Raw genomic sequence first — 23,181 nt, forward strand, 5'->3', positions numbered from 1 at the left:
CTAAAACGTTTACAACCAATCAAAGCAACAATCACGAAATTCAAAACAAATGAAATAAAACAAACAAAACAACTAATTTCATGACGTCATATTTGCCGAATTTACCGAAAACATGTTGTTGTCGGTAATTTCGACAAATTTGTCACAATTGCAAAAAGACTAATTATGAAGTCACAAAATAAGATAAAATAAATTTTTAGGTAGTTTTAAAACTTTTACATTGAAGCAGGTCATATTTAGTTCATTTCCAATTCGTAAAAGTCTGAAAAATATGATGTCGACTAAAACCACTCCGCTGCCATTACTTGCTAATACTCCTGTTCATGCCCGTTTGGAATTATTTGCCAAGAAAATGCATTTTTGCTGCCATACATTCAACTTCGAAAAAGTGAATATAGAACTGAAAGAAAAGGAACTTAAACGAATCTACCTCACAGAAATCATCCATTTTATGGAAGAGAGCAAAGGCATTTTAATCGAGCCAATATATGCGATATCGTTTGCTATGTTTTGTCGAAACGTTTTTAGAAGTTTGCCCCCTAAAAATCCGGATTATGACCCCGATGAAGACGACCCTATTTCGGACCCCGCTTGGCCGCATCTTCAACTTGTGTATTCGTTTATCGTGCGAGTACTGGAGTCTCCCGATTTCCAACCGAGCGAGGCAAAGCAATTTATCGACCACAAATTCGTAGAGCATTTGATTGAAATGTTCAGCAGCGACGATATTAACGAAAGAGAATGTTTAAAAACTGTCCTGCACCGAATTTACGGCAAGTTTTTAGGCCTCAGGTCGTATATAAGGGGCGAGGTTAACAACAAGTTTTTAGAAGTAATTTACGAAGATTTATCATTTCCTGGAGCTACAGAAATACTCGAAGTGATGGGTAGCATTATAAACGGCTATGCATGTCCGTTAAAACATGAGCATATACATTTCTTGTTTAGTGTCTTACTTCCGCTACATACATCGTCAAAGTTGCAGCAGTTTCAAGCCCAACTAGTATACTGCGTAGTTCAGTATTTAGAAAAAGACCCGAGCCTTACGGAGAAGTTCACCAAACGATTCTTAAAACTGTGGCCTAAAACCGTTACCTCAAAAGAAGTCATGTTTCTTGGCGAACTGGAAGAGATAATAGACGTCATGCAACCGGCAGAATTCCTAAAAGTGCAAGAAGACATCTTTTTGCGACTCGCGAAATGCATAAAATGCGAGCATTTTCAGGTAATTTGATATAGTAAGGTGGGAGAAGATGGGACAGCTTTTCATTCGATTTCTCGTCCCATTCTGTAGTAAACAGAAAACATTCAAAGAATTATAAAACCGTGTTTTCACGACTTATAGACTCGTTTTTACGACTCATAAACTGGTGTTAATTGTTTAAAACACGATCAGAATATTTAGAAATTATGTGCTAAAACTGTCCTATCTTTCCCCACCCTACTAAACATAGCGTATATCTAGCCGTTGACCTGCTCCTGTCTATATTATAAATGAATGTAACTTATTTATCTTCCCATGCCGGAACAACGGCAGACGTTATAATATAACACGGGTGTTATTTTTCGTTAAGTGTCTTGCACAATGGGACACCCCCTAACGACTGAATTCCAATCGTTTTAACGAATTATTTTTCCCGCTAAGGTAGCCGAGAGAGCGCTGTACTTCTGGGACAACGAATACATAGTCAGCCTTATCGAAGTCAGCGCTGCACAGATTCTACCGTTGGTATTATCAAGCCTTATTAGCGTCTCGAACCACCATTGGAATAAAACGATCACATCATTGGCTGCAAATATACTGAAGAATTTCATGTCCGGAAACCAGAAGTTTTTCACAAAGATGGTCATGACGATGAAGAGTAAGAAGCAAAGTGAGAAGGAGAGAGCTGAGAGATCAAAGGAGTTGTGGAGGAGCTTGGAAGAGCAGGCTGCGATGAATAGGAAGATTGAAAATTCTTCTTCTGTTTTGGAAGAAAAATAATAAAGCGTTTAAGTGTCATTTGTTTTAAAGCTTATTTGAGATTTTTTTGGTGTGGTGTGAATGAATGCAGATTATTTATCTTTACATGGTTGGGCAACGATAGTCGTCATAACTTTTACTATGTATGTAACTGTGTGGGTGATTGTTTTAATGTATAGCTGACAATTTGGACAACCCATTAGTGACCACGCGATTGGAGTAATTGCCTGTCTCTTGTCCAATGATACATACACCCACAATGGTAGCAGCATTGTGCCTTGAGCTCATGCCCTCTGGTCTGGATATCTACTGAAATGCTATTTAATTAGGTCGCAACCATCATAAAAATCTAATATAAACAAATCAAGTATGTTAGTTGAACATTAGTGTGGATACAGACAACGCTAACAATGGCAATAAAATGGAGTATTTAATCCTACGTATGCAATTAATGCAAAATAAATCAAGCAATTTAAGATTACATGCAAGAAAAGATTAAGCTTTGAAACACAGCACCTTGAACAACTGAGCAAAGAATAAACAGTGAGGATATTATTAAAGAATCTTTCACACTATATTGAAAAATAAGAGAAAATGTGTTCATGTTGCTATTCCATCATTGGTTTCATTGAAAACTTGACATTTTTGTTGCTTCTTTGATTTTGACGGCTTTCGTTGCTGTAAAGTAACATGGTCGAAATTATACTTGTAAGACCTCACCCTTATAGAATGGAAGATGCTTATACAATGTTGGGGTAATGGGCCAACTCTGGCTTTAATCCCAGGTCCCCTGGCATGCAGCGATTGTTGAACCAATCAGAATAAAACTATCATAAAACCTACAGGGTTTAACTCACACTCTGATATATACAAAACGCCCAGAGAATAAACCTTACCCCTGATCGGAACAGAAAAAACTACAATATATATACCCATTAACCCCATCCCCCGAAAAAAAAAATTAAGTATAAAAAAATCACACAGGTTATTCCAATACAAAGCATACTCGCTAGAATAATTAAGAAAAACAAACCCTACCAGTTTTCGTTTAATTTTTTGGGTGCAGGAATCGAACTTCGTGAAAACGTCGGCTCTTTCAACTTCATGAGAGGTTCCATCATCCAAGGTCACCTAGGAGTGAATAGATGAAACTTATCTATCTTTACTATCTAAACATAATGGGCCAAAACTATGGCCTTATTGATAATATATACTATGGCCTTTTTATGACGTATTGATATATACCTAACTATGGCATTATTGGTATATACTAGCAAGAAATTGGCCTAAATTTCAGGTTCCGTGACATGCCTTGCTGCAGGATCTCACCAATACAGAATAGATACGCATATAAATTAGGGAATTACAACACGGGTGTTCTGTTTCCTACACTTCGTGCCTGCTTACGAGTTACCACGTATGTAACTTATTTATTCTCACATTGCAGGGGAACTACAGTCATTATAACACTGGTGTTCTGTTCCATACACCTCTTGCCCGCTTACGAGTTACCACATATGTAACACATAACAGACAAATAAGTATTTAAATCCTTCACTTATTCTCTTCTCCCCAATGTTTTAAATAACCAGATTTCCATTACTTTACTTAGGAAGAAATATCCAATTTAGAACATACAGTTATATTCTGAATATCCGAATGTCCCCGATACTCGGCCTCATAGATATCTCCATCCGTCCATTTAACGTGCACTGTGTTTCCTACTTTAGGGTAATTCCCTTCACTCCAATCATGGTCCTAAAAAATAAAATTATTTTAAGTTAATATAATATTTATAACTTTTATAAAACATAAGATTTCTATGCCAATAGTTCTACTGTGTTCGCGCAAATTAAATGGATTTTTATGTGAAAAGTAACCTACAGAACTTTATCATTAATTGCACAAAAGTATTCTCTTTTTGTAAGAAGCTAGATTTGTAGAAGGGATTGAAATAGATTTTGTAAGCAGCCACGTTTGGTAGAAGTGCTGAAATTGGTAATAAAAGTGAAATAGCAATTTAAATTTTATGCTGTAGTTGCTGCTGCTTTCAAAAGCAAGAAATGCCCTATTACATTAACACATGTAAAATAACTTATATAAAGCTCAACAGTAATAAAACAGATATCATTGCTCATATATATATAGTAGGGTAAGATGCCTATTTTCCTGTCCCGTTTGGTAGTAGACAAAGAGCATTTAACAAATTATAAAATCGTATCCTCACGACTCCCATAGACCATTGTTAATTGTTTAAAACACGATCGGGATATTTGGATATTATGTGTTAAAGGTGTAGCATCTCACCCCATAGTACTATATATATTAACCCACCACAATATCTTGTTGATACAGATTATCACTCCATGAATTATCCTTAAAATGAACTTTATGGAAAACTTCCATTTCAAGTTCGGTAACGAAACCCCCTCGTAATTTACCGCTCTTTAACTTCGCTACAACCCGCTGCTTCAGGTGTACGGGTACTTGCTTCTTAGATGGCTGTGAAGGGAATTTGGAACATTAGATTTAATGACACAGGTTTTTCACCAAATGCCAGTGGCTCGGTAATTTGAAACTTGGTGAAGGATATTGTATTCGATGATCTTAATTAACCTCTTATGTGTCCTAATTGGAAAGATACTTAACGACAATTGCTCCAACCCAGTGGTTACTAATGTGTTGTCCAAATTGTCAGCCATACATAAAAACATTACACAGTTACAGAGCAAGCGCGAGGTGTATGAAACAACATCCGTATCATACCGACAGTAATTACCCCACCATGCGAGGAAAAATAAGCTACATACGTGGTAACTTGTAAGCGTGCACAAGCCACAAGGTGTATGAAACAGAACACCCGTGTTATAGCGACTATCATTACCTGCAATACGAGAACAAACAATTTACTTCCAACCACCCAACACTTACCATGTCTGTCTCTTCACTATCAGGCATCACAGCATGTTGATGGCAATATGCATATACAGGGTACGGCCAGTTGCCAGGTTCAATAGGGACACCTGCAACTTGCGCGCATGTAACATGGAACGACACCGTACAGTTGCCTGTACAGCATTGCAAGCAAACGCCATAATCCTCACTAGGACTGTCTTTGCAGTAGATGCATTTCTATTGGATGAGTTGTAACTTTAGAAAATATAGAGGCACAGTAGATGGAGCTTTCTGGTCTAGCCCAGATGGTATAGGTTTGAGGTTTGCAGCTGCTACTAAACCTACCATTGCTGTCCTTGGGCAAGATACTTAATAATAAGGGCTACAGCAGAAAATAATTATCTAAGATTACACAGGTTGTAACTCGTAAGAGGGCACAAGGTTTATGAAACAGAATGTGTTATAACGACCATCAATTTCCCGCCATGAATAAAAAAGTTACATTCATTCAATGCCCAAAAAATGAGCAACAACAGCGGTATAGAAATAATATATTATAATAACAGCACAACAACTACAACCACTTACCAGTTTTAACCTCTTGGATTGTATTTTAGAAACAGAACACCGTGTTATAACGACTGTCGTTGCCCGCCATGTGGGGATAAATAAGTTACATACGTGGTAACTCGTAAGCAAGCACAAGATGTATGAAACAGAACACCCGTGTTATCACCGTCGTTTCCCCACCACTGGGTTACATTTATTCAATGGCCCAAAAATGAGCAACAACCACTTACCAGTTTTAACCTCTTGGATTGTATTTTAGAAATATTGATATTTGTCCTGTTGACAGGTTGTTCAAAATAAACATCAGGTATCGCGATGGCGCACACCACGTGAGCCCATATTGACTCAACATTAACGGGTTTGAATGCCCCCCCTCTCATGCAGCATAAACAACATTGCTGTGGGGTAAAGATGGGTTTTCAAATTTTTCCGTTTAACGCATTTGAATTTGCGTTTGAATTTTTCAATAAATTTGAATTTGCGCTTGAAATTTTTGCAAGGTATTTAATACATGTGTATAAGCTTTATTGAACAGGTTAATATTTATTTTAATCTAGTGGATCCCAATCTTTTGATGATATCTTGATATGCATTTGGAAAAATACAATGCCGTACCAGAGCGAAAGCTATGTATTGTAACTTCAGTCATATTAGGGGCAGAAGGTGCAATTGTAAATTAACTGAATGAAATACAGCAATATGACATACGTAGTATCTAGTGTTGGCAAAACACATCCTAATCATTTAACAGCGAGTAAAAACATGACCCAGAGGTAATGGGGTCAAGGCTAGTCACTGATACAGTTTTGGGCGTATGTGTCCTTGGGCAAGACACTTAACGGCAATTGCTCCAACCTAGTAGTCACTAATGGGTTACCCAAACCATCAGCCATACAAACACCCATTTTAAAAAGCACTGTCATTCTGCGGCCATGTGAGGATAAATAAGTTACATTCATACATTTAACCAACGCGTTTTGTACTCACAGTAGACCAGCTTCTGTCCATACATCTATCGCACGTCCATAGTTCACCTTTGTTAGGTATATGTGTTGCACCGTAACATGAAGCGTGTACTTGTACACAACATACACAACATTGTAGTAATATAGATTCACCTCTTTCATCTGGAATATAGAGTCTTAGTGATGAAAATAACAGGCTTCTATTTTCCTATTAGATGGTTAATGGCCACATGTAGAGCAGTACAAATGTATAATTATATGATTTACATTATAAAATTTATTACAAAATATATGGTGTCTGTAACTCACATATTTATCTTCAACCCAATTATATAAAACACAGGTATTTTTTACACTTTTACAAAATTATAAATGGTGTTTATCCTTTCGAATATAGCAGCAAATTAGTTAAAATAAAGAAGAGAAGGGAATTCGCAGCAAAATCACAGTTGTTTAAAAAAATACTTCTTAAGAACATACATAAAATTTTCCATAAAAAGTTTCTAAATCAAGTATTAAATAATAAATAGAATATCATTAACACACGATATTCTGTCTTGTAATTCCGACATACAGTAGGGTGGGGGAAGATGGGACACCTTTAGCACATAATATACCAATATCCTGATCTTGTTTGAACAATTAACAACGGTCTATGGGAATCGCGAGGATGCGGTTTTATAATTATTTGAATGTTCTGTGTTTAATACTAAATTGAACGAGAAAATAGAACGAAAATATGTCCATCTTCCCCCACTCACTGTATAAAAGTTTTGAAATCAAGTGTTAAATAATATATAGAATATCTATAACACATGATATAGCAACTCACCAAGTAGTTTACACACAGATGGAGTTGTAGGGCCCGCCACACTTGATACAAAGCTTACTTCAGGTATCAGTGGTTTAGTATTGTCACCTGCTACTACAGGGGTGTGTGGGGTGGGGGGGTTGGTGGTTGGGTGGGATTTCTGCATAGAAGGGTATATTACATACAATTTATAACTCGAATTGTGGTTCTTTATACTTTACAGTATATTTGAGCAGTTGGGCATTAATAGTCACTATAATTTCATAATTTTCCTTCATACTTATAACATATAGTTTAAAACTAAGATTGTTAGAATTTAAGTGTGACATATATTAGTTGCGTGAAGGAGCAACAATAGTTGTTATAACACAATTCCGCATGAATATAATATATAATTTAAAACTGAGATCGTTGGACTTTATAATATACATAAGTGACGGGCAACAACAGCCGATATAAAAAGGGTGTTCTGCTTCATGATCATACATCTCGTGCCCACTTTGAGTTAAATGTAACTTGCTTTATCCCTGCATGGTGGGATAACGATAGTTTTAATACGGGTGTTCTGCTTCATACACCCCGTGCCTGCTTACGAGTTACCGCATATTTAACTTTTGTGACCTGCCAAAAATGACACATATGGCCACACCAGTAACATTAAACCTGGAAACCTGTCTCCCCTGGCACCAATAGTTTATATACTAAGTTTCATTATCTTATCCTATTCGTGTATTTTAAAAGTACTTACATTCCTTTTCACTTTAAACAAGGTACATATCGCACAGTAGGGAAAGGACTTTGCAGCATTTCTGTTGTATTCAATCTCATCTTTAAAACTTGACATCACTAGATCGGTGTCTTCTTTCGTTGGATTTACATCAGCATCTGGAATATCAAGGTTTGGGTTCAATATACTGTAATGTAACAATAAATATCTATACTGTTATACATTATATACACCCTTATATACACTTGGGTTAAATGCTCGTAAAATGTGTTGCTTAAAAATACAGTTTTGCTATTTATGCTTAAACTGCAGTAACTGTAATGTAATCTTAAGAAACACATTTGATTCAAATATGCCCATAGTACATGGCCCTGTACTTTCTTATCTATTAATTAGCTTGTATTATTAGATAAAGCTAAGAAATATGGTCTGATATCATTGGGCAGTTCACTATTTCCACATATGTTAGTATACATGCACTCAAGCTATAATTTATTACAATATTGAATACAAAATTAGGTGTCAGGTGATATTTAATTGGCAATAAAAAAACAAAAAAAGCTATAGAAATGAAAATGCAAAGTATTTATGAGACATTATATATCTCCAGGATTAGGTAGTTAATTCATCTGAGACATTGTCTTGCTTTTTATTCTTAGGTTTCTTTAAAGTATTTAAAAGTTTTTTTTTGTATTTAAAAAAAAGATTTTCAGATTGGTGGGGTCTTAAGTTTTGCACGCTATGGGATTTAGGCCACAGTTGGCCCATTACCTCAGAAAAAAACTGTTAACCCTTTAAAATATAGTCATAGACATCAAACTTTGATAAACACAGGGGAGGCAGGGATAGTTGGGTGCACAATACTGTAAAACAAATTTAACTTATTGGTTGTAATGTTTACTGATTAATGTAAAATTTAAGGGTAAGCCTGCCCACTCTGCCACCCCAGGTTTGGCGCCTAAATTCATAACAATATTGTGGCACATAAAAGAAGAAGGCACGCGTACATTTATATAATGAGAAAAGAACCGACATTATACACACAATGTTAACAACAATAAATCAAAACAACTCCGCACCCATGTTATTCTCCTGTTGCTTATTAAGTATAACAGACGTGCACGCCTTTTTCGCGACAACCTTCTTTGTCAGAGGTTGTCTTCTTTTAACTGTTTGTTTTACGTGTTTCGTTTTCTTTGTTTCGGAGTTTGAATCTGCAAATAATTGGAAAAATATTACAAAAAATTATAAGTTGGCTGTTTTAAAAGAAATTCAGATGTGCACAGTAATAAAGAACGGTTATTTTGATGTTTTATTTTTCACAAAACCGGGTATCCAAATCCAACTACCATACTTTAAAGGCTCATGCGTCTGATCAACAAGCAGACCAACCAATGGGCTTATTTGATATACCCATCTTGCAAGCATTATTAATGTATATGCTGTTTCTGTCAGATCAAAATATATATTTTAGAATTGTAATATGCCTAGCAGTAACAGCATATATAAATATAAATGTAATAAAGCTGTCTCATGAAACTCACCTTTACCAACAAAAGTAGAATCGGCAACTACATCCAATGGTATTAAAACTAGTGGTTCACATTGTTCTGTGTAGTTTTCACTGCTTTTCTCTCTCTTTACCAAATCCTCTTTCAAGCTACACTTACTAGATGAACAAGGTTTGCTTTGGGAAAGTTTTTTAACTTCTGTATATGAACAGGACTGTTTGTTTAATAAAAAAGCTGGGTCTATCTCATCCTCATGGGAGATGGCTTTTGCTGAAGACATCCGTCTTGCCCCGCCTTTTATGCGATCAAAAAGTGATTCGTTTTCAATGAAACGTGGGGATATGTCGAAAGGTTTTTCTTCTGGGGAGGTGCTAGGAGCGGGGTTGGGGTATTGTGGTGTACCGAATGTTTGTACAGTGGTGGTAATGCATTTGCATGGGGAAGATTTCTTCTTATGTTTCGTGGGAGATTTTGGAGAGGTTCGGTCCGATTTTTCTGGGAAGTCAGCTCTATGGAGTGAAATAAACATGAACAAAGTTGATAAAGAATAAAACACAGACTTTATGTGGCCTAACGACTTTTCAGTCAGCCATAAATGAAACAATCACCCACAAAGTAAAATACATGGTAACTTGTAAGCTGGCACGTAGTGTACGAAACAGAACACCTGTGTTATAACGACTGTCGTTGCCCCGCCATGCAAAGGCAAATAAGTTAAACTCATTCATCCACACATTCATACAAACTTACGGCTTAAGTTTAATCGATGACTTTGAAGGAAGTCTCTTCATCTTCCAAGGATCCTTAGATTTTCTATGCTCAGCAACTTTTTCCTTCCAATCAGGAAAAGGTTTATTAAAGTCAGGAACGGCCGGTGTTTCCACATAAGTTAGTTTCACTTCGTTCTTGTTGGCTTTCCAATTCTCATATTGGGTGGGCTGGGTAAAAATAAACAAAGTAAGTTATATAAAGGAGTTATAATATGCTGGTTATAATGTATTGTGTTTGTTTAAAACACAATTCGGATATTTGGATATTATGGGCTAAAAGTGTCTCGTCTTCTCCCACCCTACTATATGTCTGACATTTGGAATAAAATTGTTTTCGAATACTGTTACATTAATATAGTAGGGTGGGAGAAGATGGGACACCTTTTTATTCAATTTTCTCGTTCCATTTGGTAGTAATCAAGTAACAATCAAAAATTATGAATTCGAATCCTAACGACTCCCACACAACGTTGTTAATTGTTTAAAACACGATCAATATATTTAGATATTATGTGCTTAAGATGCCCCATCTTCCCCTATCCTACTATACAAGTACATACTACATAGTACTGCGGGGTAAGGTATTTAACTAGTCATTACTTTACACATGCAGCAACACCAACAAAATACTGCAATATTATCCACACATAAGTATATGATATACCTGGAAGACTTGAACAAATATATCCATATCGATGGAAACAGTATCGGTACGACAAGAACATCTATCTGCAATCTTGCCGTAATCAATCCATCGCTCCGATGCAAAGTTTGTTGATTCAGCGCAGTTGAATCCATGATTGAACCCAGCGTGGTAGCCGTACGGGAAGGTTATAACGAATTCCCCTGCTTCTTGGGTGATCTGTGGGTACGTATCAATATGTTAGTAGGAATGGACATTACAGAATTTCGAGTCAATGAGATTCGAATCCTTTTGTACTCGAATCTAATTACGGGATTCTGCATTCTGTTTAATGACGTCATCATACATAATTTTCTAGATTCGGAATTCCAGATTCAAAATAAAGTAATTTTCTGTAATGTGTATCCCTATATGTAAGTGCCCTGGGACAATGGTTGGAATGCTTGCCTCTAATCAATGTGTTCTGGTTCAAGGCCCACCGCTGCTACTATTGTGGGCAAATGCGTTCTTGATCAAGACAATTAATTAATGGCAATTTCTTTAACGCTGTGGTCCTTATGGGTTGTTTAAATTATATGGAAACTCAAAAGCGGGCATGAGAAGTTTGAAACAGAACACTTGCGTTATAACGACTGTTAAGTTACCTTCATTCAAACTTAATAAATTAAATACATAGCCTGGGTGTTGGGGTGATGGACCAAACCTGGTCTGAATCATTGGACCTAGACAAGGACCTTACTTATATAGAAAAGAATCCGCATATACAATGTTGGGGTAATGGGCGAACACTCTGGCCTAATTCCTAGGTCCCATGGCGTGCCTCACTGTAGAACCTCACTCGTATGGAATAGGTCTATGCTCATCAATTCACAAAAACTAACCTTATTAACTAGTTCAAATTATGGAATAAATAAGTTACATTCATTTCAACCCAGCCCCACCCACCTTATTAACAGGAATGCCATATTGACGAAGTATTGAGGGCGAGAGTAATGTCATCTTATGTCGTAGAAATGCAGAGCAGTTGGTTTTACTGTTGGGGAAGAAACCTGCAGCCAGTCGTTCTAATCTTTTTCCATGCTCAGGAGCTACAGCGTACCTAGATGTTGGGGTGATTAATCAACTGCCAAAAAATCCTAAACTTATCCTGTTACGTGATACCATTGATATATGAATTAATATTGTATAATGGAAGTTAGCAAATTACATTTATATTTTATTAAATGTTGTAGCACCCTGGGCTAACTCTGGCACAAATCTTAGGTCCCATGGGATGCCATGCCAAAGGAACTCATCTTAAAACACGAAAATATATAACATATAGTCATATATAATATATATTATACCAACCATGATTTAGGCGCACCAAAATGCACATAGTTGATGCTGTATAGATCCATATCTTCTGTGTGCCAAGCAAATGTAGTTTTCCACATCCCAAAATACAAGTACGCTGTGTTGACACCTTCTATCTTTACACCGGAGTCCATTTCGATGATGTCGAGTAAAGTGTTCAGCCGAGCTACGTTCCAAACGTCAACTCCCTGGTGAAAATAAATACTGTTATACATTGGAAAGTTACATACGTGGTAACTCGCAAGTGGGCACAAGGTGTATGAAACATAACACCAATGTTATACCAAACCGTTCATGCCCTGTCATACGAAGATAAACAAGTTACATTTGTGCTAACTCATAAGTGGGCACTTATGAGTGGGCACAAGGTTTATGAAACAGGACACCTGTGCAAAAATGACTCTTGTTGCCCTGCCAAGCAAGGATAAAAAGTTACGTTCAATTATTGTGTTAGAATCCTCTGTTATGTATTATGTGCATACATCGTGTAAAGAACACTTACTCTCCCATTAATGTCATTTGATCACGTAGACACAAATAACAGAAACCACAGTCAAGTTACTATTTAACCAACCCTGTCATAAAGAGATCCGCTTATATCAGCTCCATATATTGGGGGGTTGAATGAAATATTTTTCCAATACATTCGTTCTAATTCTTCATAATTTTCATGGAAAGGCGGCTCAAATCGAACGGTATTTGTTAATCTTCGAAATTCCTTCACAGTCATGGCTTTCTTTTGTATATTGTACTGAAAATAAAGATGGCATAAAATAGAGATGGGGAATGAAGCAGATAAGGTACATGCGATGGAAGTGATGCAACAAGTTTTTCCTGGTCAGTTTCAATGCGGATATAACACTAATATTCTATAAATATTACACATAAACTTTCCAAAAAAAACAACAAAAAACAGATATATATAAACATGCTTTATTTAATCTTTGAATGTGCAGTCTATTTTATACGAGTGAGACCCTACGGTTATGCTCGCCATGGAAGCTGAAATATAGTCCACAGTTGAACCATTACTTCTTGTCATATTGTCCACTTACCTGAGTAAAAAGTCCTTTCCTTCCAGTAACAACTTGAGATATAGGAGCAGGGATTACAAAGTTATCAATATTATCATAATTACACCTTGGCACCCATTCCTTTGGAGGGATCACCTGGAATTAATGGACAAATATAATCTCACATTGGGGGCTAAACACAAGTTGGGGATGGGGTATAAGGTCAGACATAGGCGTAACATTAGGGGTGTCTAGGGTGTCAGATCAACCCAACTTTTAAAACAGGGGTGAAGTCATTGTTTTAGCAACCACTTTTAAATATTAAAATAGGTTTTACCCTGCTGTTGCGTGTCTATACATACAAACAGAGCTAAAGTATATTTCATTCACCACATTAATAAATGAGGTTCTCTATGTTTGACAACTATGAGTGTAACTATTTTAACAATGTCACCTCAGATTTTACCCTGCTGTTAGGTGTCTATGCAAACAAGCAGAGCCAAAGTATCTGCATTCACCACATTAATCAATGAGGTTTCCTACGTTTAATGTCAATGAGTATAACTGTAAGCTATCATATGCTTTGTATACGAAGGCACCCCAAGCCTAAGCTTAGAAATATAGAACAACATTAACCAATAAATATAGAAATAGCTTAGCAAACCCAGCTTTATAGATAGGCTAAACAGTTACATATTGCCATTGACACCTAAACATTACAAGCATATGAATATATAACTTAAACAAATAGTAGAAATACCTTAGCAATCCCAGCCTTATGTGCGCCTTGTGACTCCATGTATTGGATATAACGTGGGAAGTTCTTAAATTCTTCCATAGTTGGTTTGAATACCATGATCTGGCAATCATTGTTTGGCTTGTTCATATTGATATGTAGTATCCTGGTGCACAGTGCACGGGCGAAACTATATTTCCTTTATATCTGTATGGTGCATTAAACTCTAACAAAAAACTAACCTGTAAAAAAGAAAAAGATATAAAAAAAATTAGTAATATTGTTAAGACTGGAATATGAATGATTGTGTAAACTTACTGAGGGAGTAACACTTGGAAATTAAACTATGTTACAATCGAATACAAACATTACAGCCAATATATAACAATTATTGCCATTATAACTTCTGACATCACTGAAGATGGTTTTAGTTTTGAATCAGAACGCTTGAAATAAAGACAATTCTGTCATAAAAATATGGGTAGTTATGTTTGTAATAAAAATGACCAAAAAAATTTCTGTTTTATGCACCAAAAAAGTTACATTTTATTATTTATATTTGTACTAATTTAAAAACATGAAATGTCAATGAGGAAAAAGTTTTGTTTGCTTTAGTCCAATTTATTCGGAATCATACATAAGTAATGAAATATTTGGTTTCTTTGGGTCATTGTGGCCCCATTTCTCCCACAGTAGTTGCAAAGGGTTTGTTTAGCCTTTGTAGCAGTTGTATGAAGACCAAACAACTGTCCTTGTATAAGACACACCCCTGGAGCATTCATGGCGCATGGGGCATGTACCCACATATCTGAGGTATCGAATTTATGAGACACAGTGATATTATCAAGTACAGTTGCTATTTTGACACCAGGTGAACCCATATTTCTGTTTCCTCCTGGTCTCGCTTGCATGTTGCCCTCTTGCGCAACTGGTTCTATGAAAATAATTGTGTCTATTCCTGGCAGCAACTTTTTAAGGTCTGAGTTAATTGCTGTGTCATTGCCAGGGTTGCTTGATTTTAGCTTTAAAGTTCCATTAAATCCAGGTATTCGTATTTTTCCAGTATGTTTGTGAGATCTATGCTTATGCGAACTTTTGCGTGAATCAGATAGAAGGTAATCCAAAGTTTGCATTATGCGTAGTTGGGACGACATTTCAGAAATGGTATCTTCTGTTTCCTTTGCTGTTGGTACTTCTATGAATAATGACTTTGTAAGAAAACTATAGCCCAGTCCCATAGGCATGACATTAGGGGGGCCTGGGTGACTTGTCACCCCAATTTTTGAAGCAGGAGTAACATTCTATGATTGCTGTTAATTGTCTATACAAACAATCAGAGCCAAAGTATATTGCATTCACCACATTAATCAATGAGGTTCCCTATGTTTGACAACTATGAGGGTAACTGCATTTTAACATAGTCACCCCAAATTTAGTGGAAAACTCACTATCGCTTTGCTTATGGCTAGTTCTAATGGTACTGTATTTATCCTCAACAAACAAGACGCAACACAAATTGATTCTGTACCTTGAGATTCAATTATTTCTTTTGTACCATTAGAATACTTGGTAGTAATATAACATACTTTCTTGTCCAGGTCCACAGTTATCTACAACAAGTATAACTTATATAAACACACTACACACATATGGGCTTACACTAACAATAATTTATACAATTTTTAAACCAACAATAAATGCAACTGAGCTTTTTTAAATTTCATTAATATTGTTAAGTAGCCAGACATACAATCAAATATATTGAACTACAGCTTTAGGTGCAAATTTGTAAAAACTCACAGTACATATTTTAGGCAGCCTATAGACCCACACCAATACCTATTACTAACCCTCTATATAAAAATAAATACCCACAAAAGTAAAACAACTTAAATTATATACCAGAGAAATAGAGTAGGCAAAGGCTATATATATATATTTATATATCATAGCATTTGGAATTGAAATGCTCCGATGTCAGACTACAACATACATTACTCATCTACACTAAAGCCTGCCTGCCTAAATAGTTAACATGATTCAGAATCTATTTTATCTTTACCTCAGAAATATCATGGTTTTGGCAAGAGGCACTTGGTAGGTCTAAATTTGTATGTGCTATTTTCCGATATTCAGTTAGATCACGGAATGTTGGGCAGTATGGGCCATACAAATCACCTAAGCCAGGGAGATAGTTGCCAGGCAAATGACAAAAGCAACAGGTTACAATATCTTGTGGGAAAGTTTGTAAAATATCTCGAAGTCGAGGAACATAGATTGCAACTATGGAGTTGTCTTTTGCGTCGGACTTTTTGTTTTTGTTCTTTTTCCGTTCACGATGTTTATTTCTATACTTTTTAATAGCACTGTTAGTTTTACTGTGTTTGGCTTTTTTGATTTTAAATGACAACTTTTGTTTCTTGAGTTTAGATAATTGTTTTGTTGTAGAATTACATTTCAAATTCATTTTCTCTGCTTTTGAAGTGCCAGCTTGAGCTGCATTAGCAGATTGAACTGTCTCTTGTTCCATTATAAATATTGTAATGTATCTGCAATAGAATAACACACAACTAGTAAACTACTTAAACAAAAAAGTAGTTACAAGTACCAGCAAAAGTTGTTATCATTTTTTATATTTTTGTAAAAAAAAAGGCTGGATTTAACACTAAACTGTTAAAACCAAATCATTTTCAAACGCATTACAACGAATATTTAATAGCTGCACTAAAAACAAAACCGACTAGATTTTTCGATTGGTCATTTACTCAATTTATGGCGGACATTGCATACGTGATTTCATTTACATATTCTGCGGCAAATAATTTTACGTTTACAAAAACGCCTACCATATTTTAAATAGGTCACAAAACGAAATACGGCTATGCAAAACAGAAAGGTCATAACATTTAAATCTACAATTCCAGTTATAAAGTTATGGTAACCTAAACTTGCGTAAATTCTGGCTTTTAGTTCCTAAATGCAATAGATCGCAGCTTAAATTAGAAAAAGGCAATGACGTCATGCGATAGAAAAAAGTTTTTAATATAGGGTCAATCGTTCTGCATAAAATTTTGCTCAGTCCTGAAAAAGCTATGATTCAGTAACATTCTATGTTTTTATCATTTTTACTTATATTATTATGTTTTTAGGTTGATTTATATGGTTTTGTAAGTGTATACTGAATGTAAAACAGGAATATTTAATGGACATTTGGTTATGGGCACTGCTTTCCATGCTAATTCTGTTATTATGGATTCTTATGCGCCGTTTGACACGTAATAAACAACCGACACGTATTTTGGCCATAGCTGGCTCAGGTAACTTTTTGACTTCAGCTGACTTTATTACCATACTAAAAACAATTTATAAGGTTAAGAGGACAATTTTATATATGTATTGTAAAGTTGAAAAAACAAAAATAAGCTATGGTAGCATTGGTAGGGTGGGGTAAAATGGTTAACGGATTCAGGAATTGTCATATCTGGGCTAAATCCTGAGGACTTGACAAGGATCTCACCCAGAGAGAACACCATGCCTACTAGGTGTGTATTACCACAAATGCACTTAACACAGTATTAATACAGGCTGGCACATGGTGTATGTAACAGAACACCCGTGTTAATATCTGTCATTGCCCAACAATCTGAGGATAAATAAGTTACATGCATTTATTATTGCAGGTGGTCACACAACTGAACTGATGCGACTTCTATCAAGCTTACCAACCAACCTTGAACGGCATTATGTTCTTGCAAACACTGATCATTTTAGCAAGAAGAAAATTCTGGAGTTAGAATCAAAAATCTCGACAAAATCAAACCATTTTACCTACGTTATACCAAGGTGTGGAAATTAATTATTAAAGTTATTAATGAATGTAGCTTATTTATCCTTGCATGGTGGGGCAATGACCGTTATTATAACACTGTATAGCTGACCTTTGGAGAACCCATTAGTGACCACTGGGTTGGAGCAATTGCTGTTAGGTGTCTTGCCGAAGGAAACATATGTCTACGTCGAGCCTGTTACCTCCTAGCTAGAGGCAGGCACGTTACACATTGTGCCACAACACTAAATGTTAATTGCCTCTTGCCAGTACATACTTTTCTAATGATTGTTTTTACTTTCAGGAGCAGGGAAGTGGCACAATCATGGATAAGCACAATTTTTTCCACACTGTTTTCGTTATTATATTGCATCCCTGTTATTTTGAAGAGCAAGCCTGATATCATATTGTGCAATGGGCCAGGAACTTGTGTGCCTATCTGTTACACTGCACTGCTATTTAAAGTAAGATTGTAGAACTATGAATTATTGTAACTTATTTACCTTCTCATGATGGGGCAATTACGGTCAGTAACTTTTAACATGAGTGTTTTGTTTCATACACCTTGTCCCCACTTACGAATTACCTCGTATGTAACTTTGTGGGTGATTATTTTTCTCTAACAATTTAGACAACTCATTAGTGACCGCTGGGTTTTAACATTTGCTGTTTAATATCTTTCCTAAGGACACATACGTCCACAATGGTAGCAGCATTGAGCCTTGATCTCGGTATCCTCTGATCCAGTTTAAACCACTGGGCCATGAGCCTAGTTTCTGTCACGTCTACTTACAAAATTCCTAATGTTTTCTTTCTATTTTCAGCTTTTCGGAATCTGTCGCGGTGAAATCATCTTTGTTGAAAGCATATGTCGCGTTACCAGTATGTCCTTGAGTGGGAAACTTATTTATCCATTCGCAACAAAGTTTTTTATACAATGGCCTCAACTGCTGGAAAATTACCCAAAAGCAATTTATCTCAATGGCAGAATTTGTTAATCGCAAGCAGTTTAACTTTTAATAAAAAAATATTTATTCCAGAACTAAGAATGGTTTTTGGAAAATGTGCAATTGTTTGAAACAGAATACAGTTCATGTGGTTGGCGATAGGTATATGTATTAGAAGTGTGAAAGATATCCTAAGATCTTAAAGGACCAATGTTTTGTCTGCCATATGGTGAGGCAATATCAGGGCTATACAGCAAGGCATAACTTGACATTTATCACTACCAGTAAACCTTGATGATGTCTTTCTAAATAGCCGACGAAACATCGGCCCTTAAAATCACACAACAAACAAACGCCAGAAGATCTCTTCCACATTTCTAGTATAGTTCTTATAGAACAAATGTAACCTTGTGTAAAGTGAGCTAGCCTACCCGTGCAAGCATTAAGCAGCGCATGCTAACATAAGCAGTTAAAGTCATAGGTTAGAGTCCGGTATTTCTCCATCTTCCAATGGCATTTCTTCCCCGTCATAAATATGTAAGCATTCCTCCACAAAACTCAAGCATTTCTCTGTGTATAGTTCTGGGTATTGTTTTAAATGCAGAACATGTGGAGATGTTTCAAAGTTGTGTTTAACAACGAGCGTCGCACCAGCCTTTTCCCTTGCAAGGGCCATGTCTTCAATATGCCTTAGTGGAACTATTACATCAGCACTTGAGTATAAGAACAAGTGCGGCCAAGAGTGGAATGGCGAATCCTGCATTGCCTGTGAATAAATGAATGAAACTTATTTATCCTTGCATGGTAGAAACATGTAATGGGCCATGGCACTTAGTCAATTTTTTAAAAAGTTTTTTTTAAAGATGCACACTATTTTAAACCATAGATGTCTACACTCTACATTATTGTAAATAACTCGCATACATTGGCACTACACCTTTTGCAGGGATAATTGGGAAACAAATCCAACTTTTTATTTCAACGTTTACTGATTAATGCAATGCTGTGTAGAAAACTCCTGGCACCCCAGGTTTGGCCTTTTGGATTTTAGAAATCATAGACCACTAGCATTTATACATAAGTTGCAAGCATTTTATAAACACAGGAGAGGCAGAGATAGTTAGACACACAATCCTGTGAAACAATTCTAACTAATTGGTTGTAATGTCTACTAGTTAATGCAGTGTATAAAATTGCAGGGCAAATGTGTCTAGGTTTGGCCCTTATATTGGTATACAATACACTAATATACCAACCTCATACATAAGTGGACCATCAGTAAGACCAAGTAATATCTTCAGTTTCACCCACATGTACAGGAAAGTAAACACAAAGATACATAGTATGGATACAAACATATTAGGAAGCACACCAGAGTATAACAACCCCCTTGTTGCAACTAAGTATTCCAACTTGGAAGGGCAACTGTCAAAGATAGCTCCAACGACATTCACCTCATTTTTCTGAACATAATAAATGTAAGATAATTTCAAAATTTGCATAGATGCATAATTATTACTTGTACTTTTTATCAGTATGTCAATAACAATAATTTTCAAAAAACAAAAAACAAACATAATTAATTGTTGGTAACAAACCAAAACATAATAAACTACAGAGACACAACATTTATACCGAAATAAAATGTTACAAATATTAAAAAAGGTAACTTATATACTATATGGGTGAAGTCTAATAGCGAGGCACACCATGGGACCTGGGATTTAGACCAGAGTTGACACTTTACCACAACATTGTATATGCACATTCTATTCTATATAGGTGAAGTACTACAGCTCACCAGGGGACCCGAGGTTTAAACCAGGGTTGGCCAATTAACACAAACACTTACTTGAAATTCATCCGCTAGAAACCTATAAACAAAGTAGCCCCCGTTGCTAAATGCATGAACGAACACAGGATTTTCCACCAAGTCATAATCATCAAGTAACGCGAGAAGTTTCCTCGCGGTTTCTTTGTGTTCGCTTGAGTCAGAAGGGTCTGAAAACATTGAGATGTATAAATATATTTACTGTGGAGAATCGTCGGTGCACAAAACATGGATTTTCTGGTCAGTTTCAATACTAACATAACAGCCCACAATATATGTATATATTTATATATGATACGGTTTTCATTTAAATATTTAGTTGCAGCTTTTTAGGTTTAACAACTTGTCTTTTCAAACAACTTTATTACTTTTATTATTTTATACTTGGCGTTTTATAACGACTTTCTCTTTGCTTTGTCATTTAATACGTCATTTATTATTGAATTCAAAGAGATTATTAAAAGTCATGTTATGTTACACAACCCAAATTATACATAATATACCATAACCAATTATGAATGAATGAATGTAACTTACTTTATCCGTTCCTGGAAAACGACAGTGGTTATAACACGGGTGTTTTGTTTCATACACCTCATGCCAGCTTACGAGTTACCAAGTAAGTTACTTTGTGGTGAAATATATTATGCGGCCAACTTTTCACATACCATGTCCAAATACTTTGCTAACAGGGTGAACATATCTAATAGTAATACATCCTTGCTTTTCATATATGTTGCTATACTTGGCTAAATGTCTGTCTTCTGCTCCAGCCCACCCAAGTAAAAACACAACAGCTTCTGTTTCATCACTGCTGGCTAAAAAAGAAAGTTTTATAAATTTGTATAGCCCCATGCCCCCTCGGTACAGCGATTAGCAGGCCTGCCTCTAACCCGAAGGTAATAGGTTCAAGACTTAATGTTGCTACTATTGTGTCTTTGGGCAAGCAATTACCGATAACTGGCCCAATTTAGTGGTCCCCTATGGTATAAATAATTTACATTTATTTAATTTTTTGTATTATACTTTAATAAAATTGAAGTAAAGTAGTGTGTTTTAACGACTTTTGTTCTATTTTTAATTCCTTTCTCTTCATTATTTTGATTGCTTTGATCGTTGCAATCGTATTCGAAGAGATAAACAAAATTAAATATGCTTACCATTTGGAAAAGCAATATTGTATTCTATGTCATCATTTTCGCTTTGGTATTTTCCTGAACTTCTGCCCGAAAGCATTTTGTTTCTTCGTCATGCAAAGTACTTATATTTACTACACTGGCAGTATTTACAAAAGCTCTTATCTGCAAACAAAAACGACGCTAATCCATTGTTGCTGCTGATTACTGTCGCCATCTAGCGGGCTAAAAATAAACGGTTTTGGGAAAAATCCTGCTAATCAGGGGACGATAAGTTTAGACACCTAAATAGGAAAAAAAGTGATTAGCATATGTAATAGGTAATATTTAGATTAAAACTTGTTTTGTATTAAAATGGTGGTTAGTAGGAATGAATATGAATATATCTTATTTGTCCTCGCGTGTTGGGGCAACGATAGTCGTTATAACACGGGTCTGTTTCATACACCTTGTCCCGGCTTACAAGTTACGACGTATGTTACTTCTCGTGACCTCTTACAAGTTTCCACAAAACTTGGTGATAGTAAAATAAAGTCTAAATAAAAACTTTACGTTTCACCAACCACGCTATATGTACACCCAGCATGACAATTTCCTAACACAAGTACTTGAAGTGTTTACAAAATCGATGACATAAATCGGGTTGCATCGTGACCAAGTACTTTATGGACATCTGTGCAAACGAAATAGCTAAAGTAGAAGAGCCCTATTATATACTGGATATACGAAAAACAGGCCGGCTTTTAAATGTGAATTTGACGTCCGTTTAAATTAATCTGGTCCTAAGGTCTCTACAGTCTGAAAAAAGGGAAAACGGGCACAAAAAGGCTAGTTTAATTATAAACAGCCTCTTTTATGAGATAACATATTGATTTTTGTAAACTGGACAACCGTGTGAAAAAGGGGGATAGCCGTAACTTGACGGCAATATCCGAAAAGTAAACGAGAGAAACAAAAACTTCACACGCCCACTGATTAGGATATGTAAGCGTGAGAATTTCTCATAAAACCAGCGTATTTTAGCTGATGCAGTCAGTAGTAATATGAAGCCTTTCCTATGTATGGTTGTGTTTGTTATTACCTGCCTTGTGTATTCATCTAAAACGGGTAAGTTAAGTTTGACTATAACGAACCGTATTATCATAAGTGTAGGGTTTGGCAGCCATGCTTTTTATTTGACTCTCACCTGAATAGTTTTTATCTCTACCGTGTTTTAACGACTGTCGTTTTGCTGCTATTTCCATTCTCTTCGTTGTTTTAATTAATCTGTTCCTCGCTATCGTATTTGAAGTGATAAATATAGTTTTTTCCCGACCAACCTATATATTATTATATAACTATATACCCTATATATATATAGTAGGATGGGGGAAGATGGGACACCTTTTCATTCTATTTTCTCGTACATTTTGGTAGTCAACAAAGAACATTCAAAGAATTATAAAACCTTGTCCCCGCGACTTTCATAGACCGTTGGTAAT

At 35.9% G+C, this 23,181-nt stretch overlaps 5 protein-coding genes across 7 annotated transcripts in view; 3 read left to right on the forward strand and 2 right to left on the reverse strand.

Annotated features, from left to right (window-relative positions):
* Positions 1-63: 63 nt before the first annotated feature.
* LOC100175518 (serine/threonine-protein phosphatase 2A 56 kDa regulatory subunit beta isoform) lies at positions 64-2,397 on the forward strand. The gene is made up of 2 exons (XM_002127775.4): positions 64-1,225; positions 1,646-2,397. Exons 1-2 carry the CDS (start codon positions 272-274, stop codon positions 1,982-1,984), a joined length of 1,293 nt encoding a protein of 430 aa, XP_002127811.1. The 5' UTR covers positions 64-271; the 3' UTR covers positions 1,985-2,397.
* Positions 2,263-16,886, reverse strand: LOC100180205 (lysine-specific demethylase 4C). Of its 2 annotated transcripts, XM_026835599.1 has the most exons (20): positions 16,023-16,886; positions 15,489-15,570; positions 13,985-15,155; positions 13,267-13,380; positions 12,786-12,962; positions 12,206-12,399; positions 11,801-11,954; positions 10,877-11,074; positions 10,193-10,380; positions 9,476-9,951; positions 9,011-9,145; positions 7,953-8,089; positions 7,226-7,364; positions 6,416-6,555; positions 5,659-5,826; positions 4,895-5,095; positions 4,298-4,465; positions 3,602-3,721; positions 3,002-3,094; positions 2,263-2,641 (listed from the first exon to the last, which is right to left on the reverse strand). In XM_026835599.1, exons 3-20 carry the CDS (start codon positions 14,108-14,110, stop codon positions 2,564-2,566), a joined length of 3,006 nt encoding a protein of 1,001 aa, XP_026691400.1. In that variant the 5' UTR covers positions 14,111-15,155; positions 15,489-15,570; positions 16,023-16,886; the 3' UTR covers positions 2,263-2,563. The 2 variants fall into 2 exon arrangements, with proteins under 2 accessions (XP_026691400.1, XP_009859394.1); XM_009861092.3 differs by lacking the exon at positions 15,489-15,570.
* A 229-nt stretch (positions 16,887-17,115) lies between these two features.
* On the forward strand, positions 17,116-18,866 carry LOC101242566 (UDP-N-acetylglucosamine transferase subunit ALG14 homolog). Its single transcript, XM_004226311.4, has 4 exons — positions 17,116-17,277; positions 17,641-17,803; positions 18,091-18,250; positions 18,611-18,866. Exons 1-4 carry the CDS (start codon positions 17,163-17,165, stop codon positions 18,782-18,784), a joined length of 612 nt encoding a protein of 203 aa, XP_004226359.1. The 5' UTR covers positions 17,116-17,162; the 3' UTR covers positions 18,785-18,866.
* Positions 18,867-18,885: 19 nt separating this feature from the next.
* On the reverse strand, positions 18,886-21,894 carry LOC100184919 (transmembrane protein 53). 2 transcript variants are annotated; one of them, XM_002127374.5, is made up of 5 exons: positions 21,725-21,892; positions 21,233-21,382; positions 20,586-20,734; positions 19,990-20,196; positions 18,886-19,499 (listed from the first exon to the last, which is right to left on the reverse strand). In XM_002127374.5, exons 1-5 carry the CDS (start codon positions 21,798-21,800, stop codon positions 19,209-19,211), a joined length of 873 nt encoding a protein of 290 aa, XP_002127410.1. In that variant the 5' UTR covers positions 21,801-21,892; the 3' UTR covers positions 18,886-19,208. The 2 variants fall into 2 exon arrangements, with proteins under 2 accessions (XP_002127410.1, XP_004226358.1); XM_004226310.4 differs by lacking the exon at positions 21,233-21,382 and having other exon boundaries at positions 19,104-19,499; positions 21,725-21,894.
* Positions 21,895-22,495: 601 nt separating this feature from the next.
* Positions 22,496-23,181, forward strand: part of LOC108949701 (low-density lipoprotein receptor-related protein-like) — a 9,259-nt gene continuing 8,573 nt past the window's right edge. The window contains exon 1 of the mRNA XM_026835596.1: positions 22,496-22,807. Within this exon, the coding sequence (XP_026691397.1) occupies positions 22,744-22,807 (64 nt within the window). The 5' untranslated portion in view covers positions 22,496-22,743. The remainder of the gene's footprint in view (positions 22,808-23,181) is intronic.

Source organism: Ciona intestinalis, chromosome 8 (assembly GCF_000224145.3).
Source record: "Ciona intestinalis chromosome 8, KH, whole genome shotgun sequence".
Taxonomy (NCBI): domain Eukaryota; kingdom Metazoa; phylum Chordata; class Ascidiacea; order Phlebobranchia; family Cionidae; genus Ciona; species Ciona intestinalis.

Coding starts and splice junctions, on each gene's coding strand:
- LOC100175518 (XM_002127775.4), top strand. CDS start 272: ATGATGTCGACTAAAACCACTCCGCTGCCATTACTTGCTAATACTCCT. Junction 1,226..1,645: donor TAAAATGCGAGCATTTTCAG/GTAATTTGATAT, acceptor TTTCCCGCTAAG/GTAGCCGAGAGAGCGCTGTA.
- LOC100180205 (XM_009861092.3), bottom strand. CDS start 14,110: ATGAACAAGCCAAACAATGATTGCCAGATCATGGTATTCAAACCAACT. Junction 8,090..9,010: donor GCAACAGGAGAATAACATGG/GTGCGGAGTTGT, acceptor TTGATATTCCAG/ATGCTGATGTAAATCCAACG. Junction 2,642..3,001: donor AAAAAATTAAACGAAAACTG/GTAGGGTTTGTT, acceptor GTTACTTTACAG/CAACGAAAGCCGTCAAAATC.
- LOC101242566 (XM_004226311.4), top strand. CDS start 17,163: ATGGACATTTGGTTATGGGCACTGCTTTCCATGCTAATTCTGTTATTA. Junction 17,278..17,640: donor TTTGGCCATAGCTGGCTCAG/GTAACTTTTTGA, acceptor TTATTATTGCAG/GTGGTCACACAACTGAACTG. Junction 17,804..18,090: donor TTTACCTACGTTATACCAAG/GTGTGGAAATTA, acceptor TTTTACTTTCAG/GAGCAGGGAAGTGGCACAAT.
- LOC100184919 (XM_002127374.5), bottom strand. CDS start 21,800: ATGCTTTCGGGCAGAAGTTCAGGAAAATACCAAAGCGAAAATGATGAC. Junction 20,735..21,232: donor TAGCAAAGTATTTGGACATG/GTATGTGAAAAG, acceptor CAATGTTTTCAG/ACCCTTCTGACTCAAGCGAA. Junction 19,500..19,989: donor ATGGTCCACTTATGTATGAG/GTTGGTATATTA, acceptor ATTTATTCACAG/GCAATGCAGGATTCGCCATT.